Raw genomic sequence first — 23,178 nt, forward strand, 5'->3', positions numbered from 1 at the left:
CTTGATGACTGAGAGCTTTCTTTTTCTTCCATATTTTCTCTTCTGAGCTCTTGGAAAGGAATTCCACAGATCAAACAAAAAGGATGTACTGCCTTTCTGCTGCAAACAAGCTAATATTAGGGGCGGCTGGATAACTCAATTGGTTAGAGCACAGTGCTCATAACACCAAGGTTGCCGGTTCGATTCCCACAGGGGCCACTGAGATGTGCCCTCCACAACTGGATTGAAACAACTACTTGACTTGGAGCTGATGGGTCCTGGAAAAACACAATGTTCCCCAATTAAAAAAAATTATTAAAAAAAAGCTAATATTAGAGTTATTCTTGAAGATGGGCTCTGAGGGGCTGGGAAAGTCCCTATGAGGCGCTAAGGCAGTCTCTATGAAGTGGTATCAAAATGCAAGCTGGAGAGCAAGAGTGAAGGGTTGAGTCTGCCGAGAACCAGGTAGAGAGGAAAGCACTTGAATATTCCACAGTGGCTTTGACAGAAGCGGAAATCGTAGTATTTCTGTGTGCACTTCAGAAGTTCTGCTGGAAAGCCCAGGTTCAAGCCCTGCCTTCTCTCTCCCCTGCTCTGTGACCTCAGTTCCTCATATATCAAACAGGGCTAAGAAGATCTCCCATCACAGCATGGACAAAGTGAGATCAAGAACGGTCGTCCTTAGCACAGACACTGGCTGCCCACGGCTGCCCAGGAAATGGCAGTTTCCTTATTCTCTACTCTTTCGATGGAAAAATAAAAATAAAAATAAGGTCATGTGTAATGATAAAAAGCTTGGAGACCCATGGACTACAAAATGTTAGAAATGATGCTTCTTAATCCTGTTTTGTCAAAACTTGAGCTTTGGTATATGTGGCCTTGATGACAAACAGCAGAGCACCTAGAATTCTAAGGAACAGGCCAGGAAACATTAATGAGCATTGTATTCATCTATGTGTGTATATTTTTCCTTCTTTTTAAAACACTTTTTGTGTTTTGTTGGATGTAACACTGTAAGAATAAAGTTATGGTTTATCATACAAACACAATCCAGCGAAGCAAAAGTCAAACTAGTAAACAGACTGACAAATGCTTGTGCAATTAAATGTAGAAACTCTAAGCCAGGGGAATGTCAGGGTGCCTGGAGCTCTAGTGCTGGGTCTGCCACTACAGCACATCAACTAGCTCCCTCAGTTATGCAGCTGGTCTACTCCTTCATTCAGCAAACATTTCATGCCCTTCACCACGTACCAGGTACTGTTCTGGGGACACCAGATGAGGTGGACAGGTCCTGATCCCACAGAAGGGAGACTGACATGCCACAAATAATAACACCACAAAGACACGCTATGAAATAAAGGAATTTCAGAGCAGAGGTGTGAGAGCAATAATTCACAGGAGACGCTAGTATGAGGCCAAAGAGGAAGTGACATATAGATAAAAACAGGGAGACTAGATTCACTAGAGGACCAGCTGTTACACTTACTCAGCACAAGATCACCTGGAAAGCTTCTGATAAACGCATATTCTCAGACACTCCCTTAGAAAATCTAGCTCAGCGGCCTGGGGTAGGACCAGAAAATCAGCAAGCACTATAATTCCCGGAGGTCATTCTTGGCTCATCTAGGCTGAGAAATACCATAGCATTCACTAGGCCCTTCTCAAAGGTTCTTATGAGCTCTACAATGTCATTGATAACTTGATCGGGTCAAGAAGTTTAGTCAATTTGATGATAGACTGGCCCCTCTGGGTTGCCATCTTATTTCTAAGTGTATATGGCAACCCGCAGGTCTATCATAATGCATGGATTTTTTTCCTGCCTAGAGAGTTAGCGCTCAGGGCTCCTACGGACATCACGAACAATGCAGCAAGAACAGAGTGAATTGTGATCAAGAAGAGATCACAGTCCTGACCCACTTTCTCCTCCATACTCTTTTCTTAAGGAACTAGGAAACACCTTCGGTTGGAAAGATTGTAAGGAAGACTTGCCTATGGGCTAACAGTTACTCATAAAAATATTCTGTGTGGCTCCCTCTTCTAAAACTCAACAGCCAAATAGTTTGGAACAAATCACTGGACTGCGGGGAGATGATCATGGGCCAAATTTCAGCAGCAAATGCTTCCTGGCCGGTTTATAAACTTTCAAAAATACTGCTGGCATGTGCAGAGGAAACATTATCTGCTGTGCTTAACACTTCCCTAGTAAACTTTGGAATGTGATATGTAGAATTTTCAAACTGTAAGGAACCCTTCAGTCCTAAACTTTTGTGAAGCTTAGTCAACAGATTTGGCACTTATTTATTTGACTTTTTTTAAAAGCTAGCTCAGGGAAAAGCTGAATAAAATATGCATTTCTAACACAACATACTACAAGTTTCTTCTCTCCCTTAACATTTCGCTTTTTCTCATGTTTGCAAATTAGATGAAATAGATTCTAGTTAGGGATCAAAGGAATGGTGTCTGAGAAATAATCATTTTTTTTTCAACTGTTATTAGCACCTGAGACCATGTTATGAAGAGACGTCATTTTCTAGAAGGCTCTGCATATGACACAGGCTTCCCTGCGGATAAGGTGAAGAGATTTGAGGCTCTCCAAGTCCCCTGATACACAGTATAGTGAAGCTTGGGGGTTAACAGCCCTTCATTCAAGCTTGACTTCACCATGGATTACGTGTGTGATCTTGGGCAAGTTCCTTCACCTCTCTGGGTCTCAGCGCTGTATGTAACTATGTAAAAAGAGAACCATGACTATAGTACCGGATGCACAGGGTTTTATGAGCAGTAAGGAGAGAAGGCACAAGCCTTATCTGTACTCTTTTGATTACCCTTAGTGCCTCTGATTTAATATCCGTTTCAGCATCTGCACTTCCTGGGTATGTGGCAGGCTGGGTCTTTTCCCCAACTCTCCCCTTCCTCTTTTCTCTACATGCTTACAATTATAATTTATTGCCTTTTAAATCTGCTTGGTTCTTTGACTTATGGATGGCCTTGTGTACAGGAAAAACGTGTATGAAGTGAACAATTGAAAGGTTGACCTGAAGAACATCCACATTAAAGTGCTGGGTATGCGTCATTCTCTCTCTGAAACTTCAAACTACACATCAATTAAGGAAGTTCACTGAGGGGATGAGGCTTTCAACACAGTGGCGTGGTTAGCAACCGAAGAGAGGAGTGGAACCAGCAGGGAGGTGGGAGTTCACACAGTCCTGGGCAGGCACAGGATCTGGAGTCAGAGAATGGGACGTACGCCCACCCCAACACCAGGTGTGTGGCTCCTCAACTGATTGAACCTCAGTTCCCTCTTTTCTTAAGTAGGGAGCATAATAGCTGTCTTCTCTGCCACTTGAAGGAACAAATGAAAAATGACATTTAAGAAAATACTCTGCGGTCACAAGTCATGAAGAGTAGCTGGGAGGCTGAGCACTGGGGGTATGTGAGGGTAACACTGAACTCTAAAGGAGAAGCGGGGGGCATGGGAAGGGACCCTGAGCAGTGGATGGCAAGGAGGAAGGAAGGTGGCATGGATAAGGTGAAGAATATGCAAAAGTGAGCATCGAAGGAGGCTCAGGGATTAGAAGTGGACCTGGCAATTTTCCCCAGGGCCCGCCATCCACTTGCGCTGCATTCTTCCCAAAACATGGAAACAAACGCAAGTCTACCATATTAATCAGGGAGATAACAATCTGAGCCACAGAAACTTCAGGATGCCCTCCTTGGACTCCACCACACTCACACCCTGGCCCTGGGAGGCAGGCTTTACAAAGGACCTGATTTCTTCCACATTCAGAGGACAGGAGATTCACTGAACAGAAACAGTATCTCAGAATTACGCTAATCTCCTCACCTCTGGGACAATAAGAAAGCTGAATAGGCTGAAATCCCAAAGCCAGGGAAGTTGAGTGAGAAGAACTCTGGCCTAGGATTCAGGAACTCTGAGTTGCTGCTGGTCACTGGCCTCTCTCTGACTCAGTTTCCCTGACTATAATGTATGGATGCTGGTATTAAATGATCCTTGCCCACCCTGGCATTCTCTCTCTGGTTATGGGGCACTTTCCATTAGTGAAGATGGCCAAAGGGTTCCAAAAAGGGAACGAAGCCCTGAAATGAGGAAAGAGATTCTAACAGAGATGCCAAGAGCAAAGATATACAGGTAAGGAAGAGAGGATATCTGTGCCTTAGTGACAGCATAGGCTGCACCCTGGCTGGCTCAGCTTCTGGGAAGCCACTCTGTGGTCCACAAAGAAATGTCAAGATGCGACTGGGCTGGAATAGGAAGAGGACTCCACTACATGCTAAGCTCCTTGAGCACCAGAGCTGTGTTGGTTCATCTTTACTCCCCACCAGTGCACCTAATACCCGAATAAATAACAGTGGAATTGCTCAGGGAGTAGGAATATGATGCTTCAACAAAAAGTTGTCAAAATCACCTAGTGTTAAGCAACACAATCCTATGTGGTTCGGAGGAACTGAAGCTTGTGCCTGATTGTCAGGGGAAACTACCAACAAATCAAGGCCCTTGTCTACCAATGAAGGTACAGCTCGCCCCAACCCATCACTTTAAAGATGGAGGATCTGAGGTCCAGGCTGCATAAGTGAGATGCTGAAGCCTAGTAACAGAAGGATATGGTTGCAATGTAGGTTTTATTGCTTCCCAGGGAAGAACAAGTAAATCATCAAAGATGTCTTTTTCTTGTTTCCTATAAGGAAAGGTGATAATAGTTGCAAATATATAGAGAGAAGTTTTGAAGCTTCGCAGGCAAGAGATGCAGTTCAAATGTCAACCATGTCCCCAAAGTAAAAGAAAATGGGTTGTTTAAAGAAAAAATGATTGTAGTCACAAAAAGGCAGAAATGTCTTGGTAACAGCGATCAAATCGCTTTTCTCCAAAAAGAACCCCAATACTTCATTGTGACCTTTTCCAAATATACTTCTCTTGAATATTTTGTTATCAGGATTCACAAAGGTACACTGCAGGAATCTTTATATTAATAAATACCACAATGGGATTTTTTAATGTCTCAATTCTTTGTTTAAACACTCAGGTTTCTTCCTAAGGGATAGCAGAAATTTATGCTGCTCATTATTTCTAAAATAATGTCACTTCTGCTAAATAAACAGATTCTTTTTTTTTTTAACAGAAATTGAGCATTTAAGGGCTCTCAAGGGTTATTCTTACAGACATCCTCTCCGTGCAATCAAATGAACCCAAGAATAATAAGATATGCAGTAATTATAAGACATCTGGCCAAGAGATGTTCTTCTGTGTAAATATTTTATGGAGTCAGCACCATGTAGTGGCACCTACAGAGTAAAATATTGCCTCCATGAGCCCTGGGGAATCTTAACCACTTCTCATTAATCAGCCCCTCTTAGTTTCTGTACCTGGAATGGTGTTTCAAGAGATCAAAAGCCATTAAAAAATGAAAACATCCCTGAAAGATGGTATTAACGCTATTTACTAAGAGGGAGCATTACTGAGATTTAAAATGCAACATGCATAATAATAAAAAAGCTAACCTTGATGACCTGTTGGGGCAGAAGCAACAAATCTAAAGAGAAATCACAAGTTACATTCACTCTACTAAGTCGTTAAAAAGATACTCCATTTTACCTCGTTCTCTGGAGTGGGAGATGGCGTTACAGAACTAAGTGACCCTTTCCTAGAGCCCTGAAGCTCTGCTGGGATGGAGACAGGGCGTTCCCACTGGGTTGTTCCTGTTGGTATGTGCCAATAATAGGTCCCGGCAATGTCGATGATTCTTTTCCAGCCAGGAGGCAAATCTGGGTCGGTCTGAAATGAGTGATCACTCCATATATCTGCTGGGAAATGGAAAAAAAGGGAAGGTTTTGTTAAAAGAGGAAACAAATTACAGTCTCCAAAGTTCAGTACCAGTCATCAGGAGAATCTGATAGGCAGATGTGTCCATAGCTCAGATGAGAAGAACTACAGAAATCCTACAGATATAAAATATGGTAAAAGAAGCGATATGGAAAGGAACAAGAAAAGAACTGGAAAGGAAAGTTGACACTCGAGAATATGGACATAACAGACCTACTATCAAGTCATCCAACAGCTCCAAGAACCCTATGAACAAGCTAAAGCTCCAATGTTGTCATTACTTGCCTCTGAGTTGGCTCTGACACCTGGCCACCCCATGAATGAATGATGTCCACACTATTCTGACCTCAACAGCTCCTATAGACTCAAGCCTATGGCTTCTTTCACGGAGTCAATCCGTTAGATATTTGGTCTTCCTCTTTTCCTGCTGCCTTCTATTTTTCCCTACATTATGGTCTTTTCTAAAGAACCCTGCCTTCTCATGTGCCCAAAGTAGGACAGCTCCAGTTTTGTCATTTTTACCTCCAGCAATCTTTCAGGCTTCATTTGCTCCAGTAGCCACAGTTAACTATCCCTTTGTAAATATGTTAAGCTTCACTGGCTGGTGTATAACATTCCCAGCAATGAGTACAACTCTTATTTCCTTTAACCGCTTTCTATAAACGAGTTCTATATTTACATATCCCATTTACTTTAACAGCTCCTCCCATTTGATTATAAACACACGCAAAGTAGCAATGTTTTTTTAATACTCTAGAATTCTAAATTGCTCACAGAAGATTCCCAAGGAAGGCAGACTGGAAAAGCCTTGGAATTCAAGAAGGGACCAGGTTGACTCTAAAACTGGGCTGGTGATGTAAACATACAAAGTAAGGTGGGTGTGAAAACAACAGAGAATGGTGGAGAATGTGGCACACTGAGAAGCATGTGCAAGGTCCAAAGGCATTCAAATTCAAACATAGTTGCTTAAACACTGTTGGGGGGGGGGGGCGGTGACGCGGCAGTAAATAAAATAAATCTACTGAACAGTTTCAGTCATCTCTGGCCTATGTGAATACTTTATGTATTTCCTAAATAACTATTTGCTCTTAAAAATCTCATTCTTGAGTTAAATATGAAATGGATTAAAGTGCTAGGGAAGACAGGAGAGAGGAGAGGATTGGAGTGAGAAATTCATAGAGATGGAGGCATAATGGAGGAATCACAGGCAACAGTATCAATGCAGGCAGGTAGAAAAACTTAAGAAACTGAGCTCTAAACCTGGGGATCACTTTATGCTAAGGATTAGACCCTCTTCGGTGTGGCCGTTTCTGTGCGGCAGGAAGAGGCTGGAGCACTTGACAGCAATTCCACTGAGAAAGCATGTGGGCCTTGCTCTAAGCAAGTGCCATCGCATCATGTGCACAGGCATCGCTGAGGCTGTTACAGACGCAACAAGAAAACAAGAGCCTGAACAAAGAGTTTGATTAAGATAGGGGCACAGATGTGCTTTCATGCGGCTGGCTGCTGGGATCGCAGCATTCACATTCTCATTGAAATCTGCCAGAGGCAAAACTGCCACTTGTCTCAAATTATAATGTAAATGTCCCCTCCCCCTACAGGAAATTAAGCATGATTAAATAATTTCAAGTTACCCAAATTTTGCAGAAACAACTCGAAACAAACATATGCATGAACTCCTATGTTCTGTCTTCTTTTTGGGGGGTTGTTTTTGCTATTATTTTGTTTTCAGCATCTCAAATGAGACAGGAAAGGTAAAATACATGGGTTTCTGGATTACGCTGCAGAAAACCCTATACTGAGGATGTTCCTGTCCCATTCTAGGGGCTCACAGACAACCTCTGGGGCTAAAACCTGAAAGGATGTAAAGAGGCTGGTAGTTACCATTTCTGTGGTTTTTGAGGTTTGAGGGCCTGAATTTACACATTTGTCCTGGTTGTTTCTACAGCTGGGGCATTAGCATATATGAAGAATAGCTACATATAATAGCACTATCATAATATGAAATCATGTCAAACCAAGGACAGAGATTAAGGTCAGTGGCCTTCAGGTTTGGTTATCTGAGGAGGGCTTCAGATGCTTACCTATAAAATGGGGATCAAAATAACACCTACCTCACCAGGTAACGTGTAAAACATTCAGAATAAAGGTTGACATATCATAGGCATATTCACTACATAAATGTTCACTGTTATTGTTATTATCATTATTATATTGTAGGTCTTTGAAACCAACAATATAATAATGTATTAAATTCACTAAAGTCACCATAAAGAAAATATTTTCATATGCCCAAAGGAAAATGCTCACTACAGAATTTATGGGATTAAATGGTCATGATGGTTCAAAGAATAAAGATAAAAGATGGTAATCTTATGGTGACTCTTTCCCTGGAGAAGAAGGTCAACCAGGTTCCATCAGGGGGGTTGGACTCTGGGGATCTGAGGTGGTCAGGTAAGATCAGATTCTACCCAGGCATGCCTTGCTGGACTTCTTCCCATCATGCACCCTGCCCCTGAAGCTATACCTCTGCTTCACAGATACCTTCTTTTTCTCTAAATGTCTGCCCCTCAATTAATGTATAGATAAAAAATACATATATTCCAAAATTTTAAAAATAAAGATTTATCTCCCCAGCTGTCCATTTTTAAGCAGATTTGCTAAACTTTTCCTGGGTTTCTTTCAAACGCGAACCATCCCCAAATGAATCAAGTTGCCTTGTACTTGTATAGTTCTTGAATTTCTCCCCCACTGTGGGTCTGGATCCTCATTAAAAAAAAAAAAAAGCTCTTCACCCATCAGGTAAAGCACATCTTCACACATCACATTTAATGCTCACATCAATCTCAGCTAGAAGGTATGCGTAAGAATATTAGCAAGCCAGGACAAGAATCCAGGCCTATTGGGACTTAAACCTAAGTCCTTTTAATGCAGCCATGAGGTTCCAAGAACCAGTAACAGCAATACTGTTAATAACCGTAAAAGTAACAAGGATATGGTGCTGACTGGGGGCTGCAGCGCCCAGCTCTCCTTTGCTTTAGTGCAGGAGCCCATGGAGTGTCCACGGCTGCCCTGTGAAGGACACTGTTGTTATCCCTGTTTCAGAGATATCCCTTGGTTCAAAGCCAAGGGGGTAAACTATGTTCTCATGCAGACATGGATTTTACTTTTCCAGAGACCTGAGAAAAATCATTATGGGGAAATCAGAAGGTGAATAATGGGGAGAAACAAAAGAAAAGGCTGCAAGGCTGAGGCGATGAGCCCAGTCAGCTGCCCTAACCAAGGTCAAACAGCAGGTAAGTGATGGCACCAAGATTCACCCCAGGGGAATGGCCCTGACCCCTGATCCACCGTCAAGTCCCATGAGGACACCTCCAATGCAGGCGTTACCGAGGGTCTGCCTTCCTGTGCCTCCCTCCCTAACTCTGCTTGCAGTAAATCCGGGCAGTCATTCCAGCTGCCCATACACCTGGGCCCTCCCATTAGAGGTCTTAGGACCAAATTCCACCCGCAGACACACCGCGGAGACTGAGATCCCACCTATTCCTCCTTCCCATCCTTCCTGCAGGATCTTGCATGCAGGATGCTTTAGCCTTCCATCATCACTGCATCTCACTGAAGGCAAAGTCACAGCTAACAGGGGATGGTTCAGCATAAGAGTTGAAACAGGGGATGGTTCAGCATAAGAGTTGAAAGCCACAGGCGCCCTTTCAAAGTGGCTCTGTGGCCCTTTGTTGTTCACGGTTTTGTTCTTTTTCTGAGGTAACAGGAAGCAGGGCCTGGAAGTCAGAGTGTAAAAATAGCAAGGCTGAGAGCCCCAGAAAGTCCCACTTGGGACTCTCTACTGGGAGCCTCTTGAGCCAAAAGCAATACTTGGAGTGGGAACAAGGAAGCCATCTGTGAGCAGCAAGGACCCGCCCCTTCCAGCCGCCTCTGGCGCCTGGGCCACTGGCCTGGCTCCACCTCACCATCCTCACAGGGACCAGCTCCTGCTCCCCTCTCTGGAGGGGTCTGTGTGTGAGCAAGCCCACCTCTAACCATCCTCTCCCCTGGGCTCACTTGCAGGAACACCAGGGTCAAATGAAAACAAATTAGCATCTACCAGCAGCAGATGGAAATTTCCTCTCCTGCTCTCGAGGCCACAGGCATGAGGAATGGGTGGGCTGGGATTCTAAATTTGGAAAGGTCTGCAGTGCAGGGCACAAATGCTTTCCCTCAGGTCCTCAGAATGGCATTCATTCCCTTTCTCAACATTTGTGCATCCAGCACCTTTGGTGTACAGGGCATTGGTGAGGGGGTGTGGAGGAAAGAGGAGATAGATTGATTCATTCAACAAATACTTCCTGTCTACTTTGTGCCAGGCATTGTCTTAGGGCTGAGGACGCAGAGGTCATCAGATAGACCCAGGTCCTGCCTCAGTGACCTAGGGCAGTGGTTTTCAAGCATCAGAGTCACTTGGAGAACATACTAGAACACAGACTGCTTGCTGGGTGCCACCCCCAGTGTTTCTGGCACAGGTCTGGGCTGGGGCCTGAGAGTGTGCAGTTCTAGCAGTTCCCAGGTGGTGCGGATTTCAGGCTACTGGTCTCCAGACCTCATTGGCCTAGGAAAACGGAAAAGGTAATCACTCTTTTCCAGGCAACTCCAGCTAACTACTGGCTCCACAAAAGAAAAAATGTGAATGTATATTCAATCATTCATTCATTCGTCCATTTACTCACTCATCCTTTTGTACTGAGGGCCTCCTATAAATGTCAAGCACTATTCTAGAAGCTGCGAATATAGTCATGAATAAAAAGCAAATTTGGTAATGTGATCAGTTGTGTCTGGGGATGGGGTAGCCGATTTGGACAGGATGGTGTGGGAAGGTCTCTGAGGAACGATGTTGCCCTAAACTAGAAGGGGCCAGCCCTGGGAAGAGACAAGAGAACAGCATGCCCAATGGAGGGAACAGCCAGTGCAAAGGCCAACTGGCAGGAAAGAGCCTGTGATGTCATTACAGAAAAGTAACCCGAGTGAGGGGTGAGGTCTAGGATAAGGTTTAAGGAAATAAGGGCTAAGAGTTCACCCTCTACACAAAGGAAAACGCTTGAAGGCCTTGTGTGACCTGTGTTTTCAAAATCAGAAGAGTAATTGACACAATGCTCCCATTCCTGGAGAAGAAAAACTTTCTTTCGAAGTTTTAGTTACAGTTGCTGCTAGCTACTCTTTTGAGCAATGGTATTTCTGAGAGAGCCAGGTGCTTTCATCCAAAGATTTGAATTTAGCTTGAAAACTTTATGATTACCCTGTAGTCTGCTTCCTTTGCCACTCTCTCTCACTAACTAGTGCCTTTATTTTTACGGGACTCAGAACTTCATTGTCGGAACACAGCAAACAAGACTTTTCATTTCCTTTAGCCTCATTACCAACTTTTGAAGACAATAGCACAGAGCCAGAACTCTAGGTTAGGTCGTTAATTATAGATTTGCTGAGAGTTCCAAGCAGCAATACAGAGGCTGCTTAGAATTGGTGCAAAATTGTCCTGGCCAAAGGAACTGGCAAAAACAATGGCGATGGAAACAAAACGAGCCCCAAAGTGTTTAAACTCTGTGAGCTCTCAAAATTCTGACCCACTAGCCTGCTAGACAGAGGGAAGGAAAGCTTACCAAAAACAGTTTCAGGGCCTCTTCTATTTCTTGGTATTTACTTGCAAGGCATAATTGAGACTCTGAAATGTCTATCACAGCCTTAGAAAAATTACACGTTGTATTTAATTGAGCTTTCCTGGGGTAGCATTCCTTTAACAGTTGTAATAAAATTCTTAACAGTTTGGAGAGTGTTAATTTCCTAACACTTTATTCCATATTTTTCTTTTAAAAAAATAATAAGAATTTTGAGAGTCCTTAAAATAGAGAGCTATTTGTAGCTGGGATTTTTCTGGTAAAATATTCTAAGAACTGACTCTTTAAATGGGCCTTAAATTTGGGCCTTGTAACACTACATACTTTGTATCTTTTTATCAAGTATTTTGGCATGAGATCAACACAGAATTTCTTAATTTAAACTCACTGGAGACATAGTCTTTGCTGGGCTTACGGTACTAAATTTGCTTCAGAGCTACATTACTATCAGACAGGAGCTCTGGAGTCAGCCAACAGCCTACATCTCAGCTCCAACGCTGGCTACCTGTGTGACCTTGAACAAATGGCTTAATTTCTAATGGCCTGTCTGATCAGTATATGAGAGAGCTGCTGACAGCTCCTACCTCATAGGATTGATGTGGAACACAGTGCCGAGCACAAAGTCAGGCACACAGTAATGGCTCAGTAAATGTGTGTTATTATTAGCTATCAGTTGCTTCATTCAAATATGGCTTTGGGGGAAAATAGTCTGTAATATAAAGTGTTTTTGAAATTGCATCAATCACAGTGCATTTCATTTAAAAAAAACCTAAGATTTCTGAGAGTTTGCAAAACCACCAAATGTGTTTTTAATAAAAACGGAGTTTTTATTTAGAACAAGAAAACTAGATGAGAACCCTGGCCACTCCCGTGTCCGTGTAGAAACAGTGCAGCCTATGAGAGAACACACTGGCTTGAGCGTGTGGCACCTCTTTAATCAGCATGGGGCTGTTTTATGTCATGCCGTTGAACCACTAAAGAAGCAGAAATGAAGTCCAAACAAAATAGTTTGTTAAGTGTGCGATATTATTTAAGACATCCTTCTCTTGAGACAGCTTCTGCTCTACCTTCTGTCCTCATGAAAGTATGGAAATAGGAGCTGATCCCACGTGCGTGGAAGATAAAAGGGAAAATACGCCTCTTTGTTCACAGACTGTTAACCCAAATCAAAACACAATATAGCACTCAGGGGGATTCTGAAAAGACAAATTTAAAAACTAAACGGCAGGAGATGTAAGCAGCTACAAATCACTTGGAGAGAAAAACTGGTATTTATCAATGTCCATCCATCCATCCATACCGATACATATATATGACCTGGCTACAGACTATTTTAAATATCACCAGAAGGCCTCATTCTAAACACCTAAATACACAATAAAACATGTATTTTCTTACAACTTATGAAAGGAGATATTAAAATCTTAAGATAATACAAAATATCACCTAAGAATACTATTTTCTTTTAGAGTGCGCACAAAGTACAAAATAGCCTAATTTATATAACCACTACCGAGAAGCCACAGGCCTTAGGGCCTTCCCCCCATAAAAAAGTTAAAAATAAAAACTTCAAACTTGAGTGGAGATTTCATAATTTACTTTAAGGAAGCTACAGACCATTCCAGTAACCTCAATTTTGTTTTTCTAAGAAGTGCTGGGAAAGACCAGTGGTGAAACCAACAAATGTCCGAAATCCAAAAACTTAATCATAATAATGAATGGAGAATGGTATGAGTGGGTATGCACTCGGAATCAGCAATTTTTAAACAATTTTAAAAAGCAAAGATCAGGGGCCGGCCGAGTGACTCAGCTGGTTAGAGCACGAGCTCTGAGCAACAGGGTTGCCGGTTCGATTCCGACATGGGCCAGTGAGCTGCTCCCCGGCTTAAGCTGCCACTGAGCTGCTGACAGGTGGCCAGATGGCTCAGTGTGCAACAAGGTTGCCGGTTCGACTTGGTTCCACTCCCGCATGAGATGGTGGACTATGCTCCCCGCACCTAGGTTGAAAGTAGCGACTGGACTTGGAGCTGAGCCTGCACCCTCCACAACTAAGATTGAAGGACAACAACTTGAGCTGATGGGTCCTAGAAAAACACAATGTTCTCCTTCCTCAATTCCCTAACATTTTCCCCCTCCCCAATTCTCCAATAAAAAAATCTAAAAACCAAAAAGCAAAGATCATAACATATGTATGTAAAATTGCTATGCAGGTTTATTATTTTTTCCTTCAGTTCTCTGACTATATCACTCACCTACTGAATGGCAGCAACATATGTTGTTTAATACTAGATAGGACTGACCAGGGTTGGCAGAAAGATCAACAAATCAGGCCTAATATGCTTTGCTTTCATGTTTGGGTATATAGTGCCTAATTCTAAACCCAGTGTTCTAGGAAGATCTATAATTGTATGGAAATTAAGCAAAGGGTAACTGCACAATATCGTCAAGAGAATATGTCCAGCTGCCATATCCTCAGTCAACCCAGAGATACAACTTCCTCATTTGATCATCCTTTCAGGGTGAGCAGTTAGAGAAGAGAAAATACCACCATGAGCATGAATCTTTCTTTGGCTTCCATACAATTAGATAGAATCACTACTGGCACTATACTCTTTCAAGGTAGACAGGTTTTAAAGTATATTAAATAGATCCAATTTTCTTTTCCATTATTTTGGCAGGGTCTTCAATATACTTTTCTCTTAGAGCTGTGTTCCTCCTTAGGCTGGTGCACAATAGCAATGATGACAAGGTGGAAGTTATTCTGGGGGTTACCTTCACCAATTTCAAGGTCATTATTATTTGAAATTCTGGCATGCTAGGACTTGACTTCCCAGCTACGTTAATATTAGATCAAAAGATGATTATTGATAATCTAGGAAATAGACACAATATTCAATGATAAACTATAATTGGCCTTTCATCAGCACATTAAAAGAGTAAGCTGAAGTGGATGCCATCTTTTCTAAAATCGAAATCTATATGTGGGAGCATATAGAACTATACTCCCACAGATTAAAATGTATATATTTTGTTTCCAATGTAAGAACAAGAGTATGCACTGCTAGGCTTTCAAAGTGCTGTACCTAACCCAATCCATTTGATCCCACAAAAGCTTGCGACACGGGTAGAGGAGATAATATCCTCATTTTACAGGTGAAGAAATAGATTTCAGCAATGTTAAATAACTTGATTAAGGTTGGGAAACTGGTTATGACTGACTGTGGAGAAATCTCAGTGTATTTTTGTTTGGGAACCATTCTGTTTGTTAAGTGTATTTTTAAAGGTTAAGTGCCCTTAAAAAATTCAGCGGAACTGAAGTAAATTGTTCAGTCTGCCAGCGTGATTAGTGGACAAGCTTTAATATTTGCTATAAAATAGGATTTTAGACTATGGATAGGGCAGAGGAATTCAGAGAAAAATGTTTTTCTGAGATTAACTTTAAAAAACACATTTAAAAGGATCAGGGTAAAAGCTGTTTTTTATTACTCCTCTAAGATATTCTTCACCTAAATTAAAAAAAAAAATTTGAAGCACCTTATATAAAAGATATATTTCAACTGACAAAATAACATGAAGATAGAGCCATGGAGTTGGGAAGAAATTTAATTTCTTGCTTCAAAAATTTATAAAGTTTTAGTTATCTAATAAAAGAAGTTTATCAAAAAAGAAACTTTTTCTATGTGCCAAATGTAAGAGGAACTTAGCATGTGGGAAACAGCACTGGAGGTACCAACGCAATAACTGATAATGAAGGCTTCACATTACATCTGGATGGTTTTAATTGTAAACCTTGTTTTAAATTGTAACCATGTGGCACAACAGGTAATTAAGTGTAAACCATTAAAAAAATAATAATAAAGTTAACCAGGCAAACCATGCTGTACTTTTCCTTTTGTCTATGAGAAGCCTGATATTTGGGTTTCATAAATAAGGTGCCTGTAGCAGACACTGCAAGGTGTTTATCAATACCCAGTGTCTTCTTCCAAAACAATAACCATTTTGATTGGACACATAACCACCGAGAATACAGACTACATTTCCCAGCCTCCCTTGCAGCTAGATGTAGTCATGGAAGTAACATTCTAACCATTGGGGTGTAAGTATAAGAATTGTACGGCAGCTTCTCAGAGTCTTCCTTAGAAAACAGCTGACATGCACAGTTTTTTCTTGCTGTCTGGAACAGACATGCCACCTTAGACCACGAGGATACAGGCTATACCCTAGGGATGGTGGAGTAGTATGGTCGAGGAATTTGGGTTCCTGAAGTCCCTGGGGACTGAGCCACCATATCAGTGGACTGTTGCTGCCAGGATTTTATGTGAAAGGGAAATCAATTTTTATTGTAATAAACCACTGTTATTTTAGAGTCTTGTATTACTAGTAGTTGGCATTGATCCTAATGCACTCATCTAATGGTAGAAAACTGAATTCCAGACCTAGTACCTAGGAAAGAAACAGCTTCTAATGAATTAGCTTTGCAACCCCATATTTAATCTCAAATTATAGGCATCTAAATTATAGAGTTCAGGAACCCAGGCTCCTGATTCCCAAATTCTCTAACACTCTTTCTAAAACAGCAAATTGTTCAAATATAATTTCATTGGTTATCATTCATTCATTTTCTACAACCCTCCAATCCAAGCATTGTAACCTCATCGCCAACTCATATCAAAAATACCAAATGTGCACACTGTGTTTGGACTTAATTTTTCATGGATCTCAAAAAGTACCTAACAGGATTCAATCAACCACAAGCAACATCCAGCCATGCATTTGATTCAAGGTTTTTAGTTATTTGATCTAAGCCATCCTCCTCCCTCACCTGCTCCAATTTTAGGTCAAGAGAGATAGAAAAGCAAATATTCTCTAGGAGAGAACAAAATGGTAAAACCAATCAGCTGCTGCACACCTGTACAAGAGCTTGTTGTTTGTTTGTTTTTCCACCAATAAAAGAGTGATACGCAGAGCCCTAAGATTTTCAAAGACGCTGGGGCTACTGGCAGAAAGAGGCAGGGGTACTTGTGGATCCCATCTGCCACAGATGCACATGTAGAAAGTGTCATTGTTTTATGCTTCTCCAAGTAGAACCCAGCAGAAGACAATATTCGATACTTGAACCAAAATTCAAGAAAAGGATAAGTAAATGAAATAATAATTCTCAAAATCTCCAACAATAAATTAGTGCTCGAAGTTTAGAAGCACTTCCTTTCTGCAAAGATTAGAATATGGAACTATCTGGTGTTTAAATTGTGGGTCCCCAATAGCAAGAGGTTCAGAAAAAAACCATCTCAGAGTCACTATTAATCACAAATCAAACAGATATAAGTTCCTTAAAGCAAAGACCAGGTTTGTTCCTCTTCTTACTTAACCAACCAAGGTACCATAAAACATGTCTCATACATAGTAGGTGTTGCAATGTAAGTTTTCTGAATGTAAATGACGGTAGCTGGGAGTGGTTCCCTTTTTCATATCACATTCTCTGAAACTACAGAGGCTGCCTAGATGATACCTATACAAATGAGAGCTATAGGAAAGAGGAGATTAGTGAAGGGAAAGGAGCAAAGAAAGATGGGAAAATGCGGCTAGGGGCATGTACCACTAAGCAGCGTGCCTGCTGAATCTGAGTTCTACTTTGCTATGGAGTCCACAAGAAACTAGAATCACTATTTGTTTCTTATTCACCCACAAATGTCCTTGTTAACCTTCCAGGTCTCGAATTCCAGCCAATATGCTGTAATTATTTGCCTACTAGAAAAATGCTCTTGAAGCATTAAAGATGTCTTATCTGCAGGGTGTCTGGGAAGGATTCCAAATTTATTATGCTACAGAAACAAGCTGTGTTTTTTTTTCCCCCTCATCTCAAAATCTAAGCCTCTCATTTGTGAAAACTCTGATTCACACAACATTTTTATTCTAAGTAAGTGCCACTTCTTTTTTTCTAGATCTATTGGTGGTTAGTGACCATTTGTAAATGATGGTCTATCTGTTATTGAATTCTGGTATGTTCTAAGCATCTTCCTCAACTCTGCCGATTCCTTTCTCTCTGAAAGAAATGACTATAACCTCCAGGCCTTTGAGGGGAGACTCTACTCAGCACACACAAATGGTCCTTAGATCTCAGAAGTGGGTACAGAGGAACATTCTTTTAAGTCAGATGCTGTGTCAAAGTCTTCCTTGTTGCAGACAAAACAGGCAGACATCAGTGGGGACAAGTATACAACTATGTGGGGAACTATCCCAAACAGTTGTTTGTGCTTCCTTCCTTGTACAAACAAAGTCTGTGTGTCTTCTTGTGTCACAGATGTGCTTTGATGAATGAACTGAGAGCATTTATCCCTCCCCTTAGAAAATATTACAGTGGGAAGTAGTTAACCATGGAGCCAAGAGCGGAAAGGAGTTGAGTGAAAGAAAATACTGTGCTTTTTAAAAAAGATTCCCTTTGGAGAAACAAACAGTACAAATTACATTTAAAAGTAAGAGAGCACTTTCAGTGTAAATTTTCCATTTTTTTTTTCTTTAAGGGTAATAACTTTTTTCTTCCACCTTCTGCTTCAATGGCGAAGTCATTTAAAAAATATATTATGCTCTGCTGATAGAGCAAGAATTGCAAATTCTCTTATTGCGATTAAAGGCTATGCTTGCACTTGGCCCAGATTCCAACTGGTCACCCTGGGAAAGCTTGACCTCTTTCACAGCCACTTGGTCTGTTTGAGAAACATATCTGTAAGAACGGAATTGGTTAGCTACTCCTAAGAACAAAGAAATCCATAACTTGATTTACCTTACTAATCACAAGAATCTGATTCAACAAACAACTGCTTTATTTTTCACTGAACAAAATTATATAAGTGTATCCATCAATATAAATAAGATAAAGGAATCATTTTTTTTAAACAGGTAAATAATATATACTCAACGAGTCAGCAATACTAGGTATATATTCCACACAACTTCTCACACAATTTCATGCGAGGATGTCCCATGAGGGATTATTTGAGGTACGGGAGAAATGGAGGAACTCTGGGAGCCCAACATACTATGAAGGGAAAGGTAAAATGTGTTGGATTCACACCATGGAGCACCATGCAACAGACAGAAACAATGCGTTAGATGTACACACAGCCTTATGGGTAGATATCAAAAACACAGCACATGGGAAAAAACACAACACCCTTTAAATAAATTAAGAACTCACACACAAAACAACAGTGCACACCACAAGTATACCTTTGAACAAAAAGTTACACTAAAATGGCTCCCCATGGGTGGAGAGAATGAGAGTGAGGTAAAGGAATAAAAGCGAGTAAATAAATAAGCATGTAAAACAAGAGAGGTGTCTTACATGGACCAGTAATGAAAGTATATCATGAATTGTGGCATACAATTAACTCAACTGTTTTTTACTGAGGTCCAACACAAACTCACTTTCTTACATTTACGTATTTTCTTTAACAATAAAAACACTAATGAAAAATCATCAAAGATAACAGCCATTGTTTAGGGTACTGAAGAGGCCCAGGGCCCTGAAAAGCTCTACGTTCTAGAGCTGTGCTATCCGATATGGTAGCCATTAACTACATGGGGCTACTGAGCACAGGAAGTGTGGCTGGTCTGAGTGGAGAGGTGCTGCCAGTGTAACACACACAGTGCATTTGGAAAAGTACAATAAAAAGAATATAAAATAGTTTATTAATAATTTTTATATGGATATGTCCAAATGACAATATTTTAGATATATTGGGTTAAATAAAATACATGATTAAAATTAATTTCACTTGTTTCTTTTTACCTATTTTAATGTGGCTATTAGACTATTTAATATTACATTTGTGGCTCACATTGAATTTCTAATGGATGGCACTGTTCTAGAGGCTTTCGGTGAGCCAGAGATCAAGAGGGATCCTTTCTGTAAAAATTTCTTTGGAGCCTCAAGTTGGAAGGTCCTGAAAAACATAACGTGGCACCCTGACTGGAAGGATATAAAAGCGGTCCAGAATTAAATATTAAAATTCTAGGTCAGGAATTGTCAACAGTTTTGAAGCACTCACAACCTTCCATCGCTCTCATTTTAAAACTTCTTGAGGATTAATGCTGCTCTTCAGAAATCCAAGCCCAGTTCTTAAAGCTAAAGGATAAGTTTTCTAATATAACTCATTCTGAAGCTATGACTTAACATAATAAGATTTAGTTGAAAAAAAACCCCTGCGATATATCTTATCAATATAGATGCACAAATATATGATTTAAGCATCCAGGGAGATGCTTTCAAAATCAAAATGACCTTGGCATTAACAATTTAGAGATTATGTACTATTCAGTAATCCCCACCCCCACCACCATTCTCTCTCTGTGTCACATGTGGACTGTTTTTCCTGCACCCTTTTGTATGGACCAACTACCATAAGGTCTGTATGTTCCTTTATGACAAGACCCTTGCATTTTCATCTTTGTATTCCCAGCACTGAGTGCAATGCGTGGCACATGATGGATGGTCAACAACGATCCATCAAATTAACTAAATGTGAGTGTTTCTAGAGGAGCAGAGTGAAATGTTTGGTGAAGAACAGAGTCAGATAACTTACTTTCTTGAGATTACTTAAGGAAATTATTAAAAAGTGCCAAATACTCAGCAATGTTTTCACATTCCAGCAGCATCAGCGCCCATAAGAACGTTTACTGAAGAGTTTGCCATGTGACAGGTACCATTCTAAGCACTTTCCATTCCTTGCTTCATTTTCTCCTTATAAGAACCTTTTAAGGTTGATGTCACCTTATCCCCATTTTATAGGCGATGCATAGAGAGAGTAATTGACTGATAGTCTCAGAGTTAGTAACAGCAGAGACAGGATTCAAGGCAGAGCTGGGATTACCAGAACATGTGCTTGTAAGTGCGTGTCAACCAAGACACAAAATCATCTACTTCAGAAATTGAATCCAGAGCAGTACAGTGCTCTCATATCCATGCCCAGCTTTCCAACCTCCACAGCAGGGCGTCAGTCCAAGCTCTCGCGAGCCTTACCTGGATTTGAAAGTGGTTCATACTGAGTTATTGTGATGACACTGTTCCCTCTAATCATAGCACACTAGTAATTCCCAGAGAACATCCATTTGAACCACTGCTTACTCCTCTTCCTGTACAAAATAACAAGACATCCTTTAGCACGGCAGTGCATTCAATGCACTCTTCCATGGTTTCTGCTCCCTTTGACATCTCACTCCCTTAGCGCCTCTTCCAATCCAGGCTAAACGGATACTGGCTGGTCTTACAGCAGACCACATTTCTGCATCCTGCGCCTCTGCTTACGCTGCTTCCCCTGACTGGAATCTCCTTCTTCTCTACCTGCCCCTGAACCAAAACTTGGTCATTCTTCAAGGGTTGCTCCCTCAGTGAAACTTTTCTTAATCATCCATTTAAAAACTTAACCTGTTCCTCCCTGAATTACCACCTCCCTTTAGAAACAAATTATTTAGGCCAATTTTCTCCTTAGTATTACAGTTTCCAGTGTAAGACACCCATCTCCCTCAGCTCCTAAAGAATGGAGGCACGGATCCTATACGTGTGAGATTCTCAGTGGATGCAGTTTAGAGAAAGTTGACTGGGAGGTGGAAGCTACTTTTCACAGGGCTTCACAGCCACATTTAAGAGTTAAGAATTTATTATATAGCAACAAAACGCCACCAAAAGGTTTGATCAAGAAAATCCACATATTTTGAGAATATCATTATTGACAAGATAAAAAATAGAGATGAGGGTGTGTGCATTAATGTGCACATCATGTCTCATAACACATGTTCAAAAATTACATGTCAGTAATAGAAGTGAAAATATAAGGCCCAAATAACATATAATTACAAATTCTACATTCCTATTCAATTTTTCTATCACTGTAAATCAGTGATTAAAAACCCAGTCACTGTCCATTTGAAAGAGTCTTCCTTCCAGTGTATAACTGTTGTCATGACAACGTGACTTCCAGCTGTATCTCTGTGAACAAGCGTATGCTTAAAGGGAGAAGATAAGGATTAATCAGGTTAAATAAAGAAACACTGGCCAATTTTGGAATGTAAAGGAAACATGTTTCAATCCAAGGTTACCCAATATAATCTCTTTAAATCCCCTCAAATAACAGAACCAGGCCAGGCTTTTTTAATCAATAAAATTGTGGTTAGCATCTATATTCCTTACAGATAACAGTAACACATACTTAAAATCTACACACCTGCCCTGTCATTAGTCAGGGCATTTTCAAAACATATTCTGCCCTTAACTTACACTTACTGATTTCATCCTAAATCTTCTTAAGTCAGAGGCCGCCCATCTTTCTTCTGTCACATCCCTTCTGAAGGATGCACTCTCACTAGGGACTGATTCTCTGATTCAAAGGAGACAATATGGGGAGTTGGCTGGAGGTTGAGTATCTCTCCTACCCATCCAGATTATCTAAATTTTGGACATCTTGCATGACTATCTATATAAATTAATTTGAGAATTCTGTGAGAACCAGTAATTACTTGTGAATAAGACCTACAAATACATGAGAGCTTGACTAAAAGTTTATACACAGAATCTATTTCCTCATTTTTCACCCATACATTGGATTCTTGATTAGCATTGCCACCTCTTCCCACTTCTCCTTTTCTGTGCCAAAGGCATTTAAATTAAATGGGGATTTGGGTGTTTGTTTGAAGGCTGAAGATAGTCTCCTGCACCCACCTTACTTCAGCAATGGTCTTGCCAATGGGACCAGGGTGCCCCAACATGCTGGGCTAGACTCCCCAGAGACAGCTCCTATCTCTAGGGGGCATTTGGAAATGTATGGGAGTATCTGGGGTTCTCACAGTAACCGCGGACCCCACTGGTGAATGGGGGCCAGGGGCGCTGAATGTCCTGCAATGAGCAGGGCAGTCTAGAAAGGGTAACAAACTGCCCTGGTCTTCCTGGGACTTTCCTGGTTTTAGCACGGAATATCCTACATCCTGGGAAACCCCCACAATCCTACGCAAACTGTCACCTTAAGTCTAGCACAAATGAAGGACTGTCCCTGCCAAACACTGGAGACCTTCTTCTTTCACAGACAGTAACTATACATTTGCCCCATGTCTCCTAAGAATTCTCGATGGTTCCATAACTCGCCAGTCCCTTCTGACTGTGCCATTTATTTAGAGTTTATATCTCAGAGGGAAAGTAATTTTCCTCATACACACTTGTAACCTTATAAGTTCCTAGCATGGGTGAACCCTCAAACCAGATTTTGTGAGAATTCCTACATCAAGGCTATGAAATGTCTTATCATTCAGCATTATCTCTACTGACTGATAAACTCCAGCAAAACCTAACAATGGGGGGCTGCTAGCACAATTCTTCCTTATGACACTCAAACTCTAGGAGGAAGAAAAAATTTTTATTCAAAAATTCGGACTGTATACTGAGAAACAGACCAGTGACTTTTCAAACCTGTCTTCTCTTATTTTTGGTTTCCTTCATTATTGTATTTACAAGTACTTTCCTCTATTACGCTTAAGCTGAGAAGGCATTTTATACTACTGACAAGTATAAAAACTAAATTCTCTACTAACTCATTCACATAAACGATGCAATAATTGGAATGAGAATCTCTAAGGATCACATCCTACATCTTTATGCAGAAATGGTAGAAACCTGCTGTGGGAAAATGGTGAAATCAGCTGCTTTTTATT

At 40.9% G+C, this 23,178-nt stretch overlaps 1 protein-coding gene across 19 annotated transcripts in view; it reads right to left on the bottom strand.

Moving 5' to 3' along the window:
- APBB2 (amyloid beta precursor protein binding family B member 2) overlaps positions 1 to 23,178 on the bottom strand; it is a 360,720-nt gene that overhangs the window by 103,120 nt on the left and 234,422 nt on the right. For 14 of the 19 annotated variants that reach the window (XM_019640761.1, XM_019640769.1, XM_019640764.1 and 11 more), the window contains one exon: positions 5,591 to 5,799. In XM_019640761.1, coding sequence (XP_019496306.1) covers positions 5,591 to 5,799 — 209 coding nt within the window. The remainder of the gene's footprint in view (positions 1 to 5,590; positions 5,800 to 23,178) is intronic. The other 5 variants (XM_019640770.1, XM_019640765.1, XM_019640763.1 and 2 more) reach the window with 1 other exon arrangement.

The sequence above is a fragment of the Hipposideros armiger genome, unplaced genomic scaffold, assembly GCF_001890085.2.
Source record: "Hipposideros armiger isolate ML-2016 unplaced genomic scaffold, ASM189008v1 scaffold_53, whole genome shotgun sequence".
NCBI classification, from domain to species: Eukaryota; Metazoa; Chordata; class Mammalia; order Chiroptera; family Hipposideridae; genus Hipposideros; species Hipposideros armiger.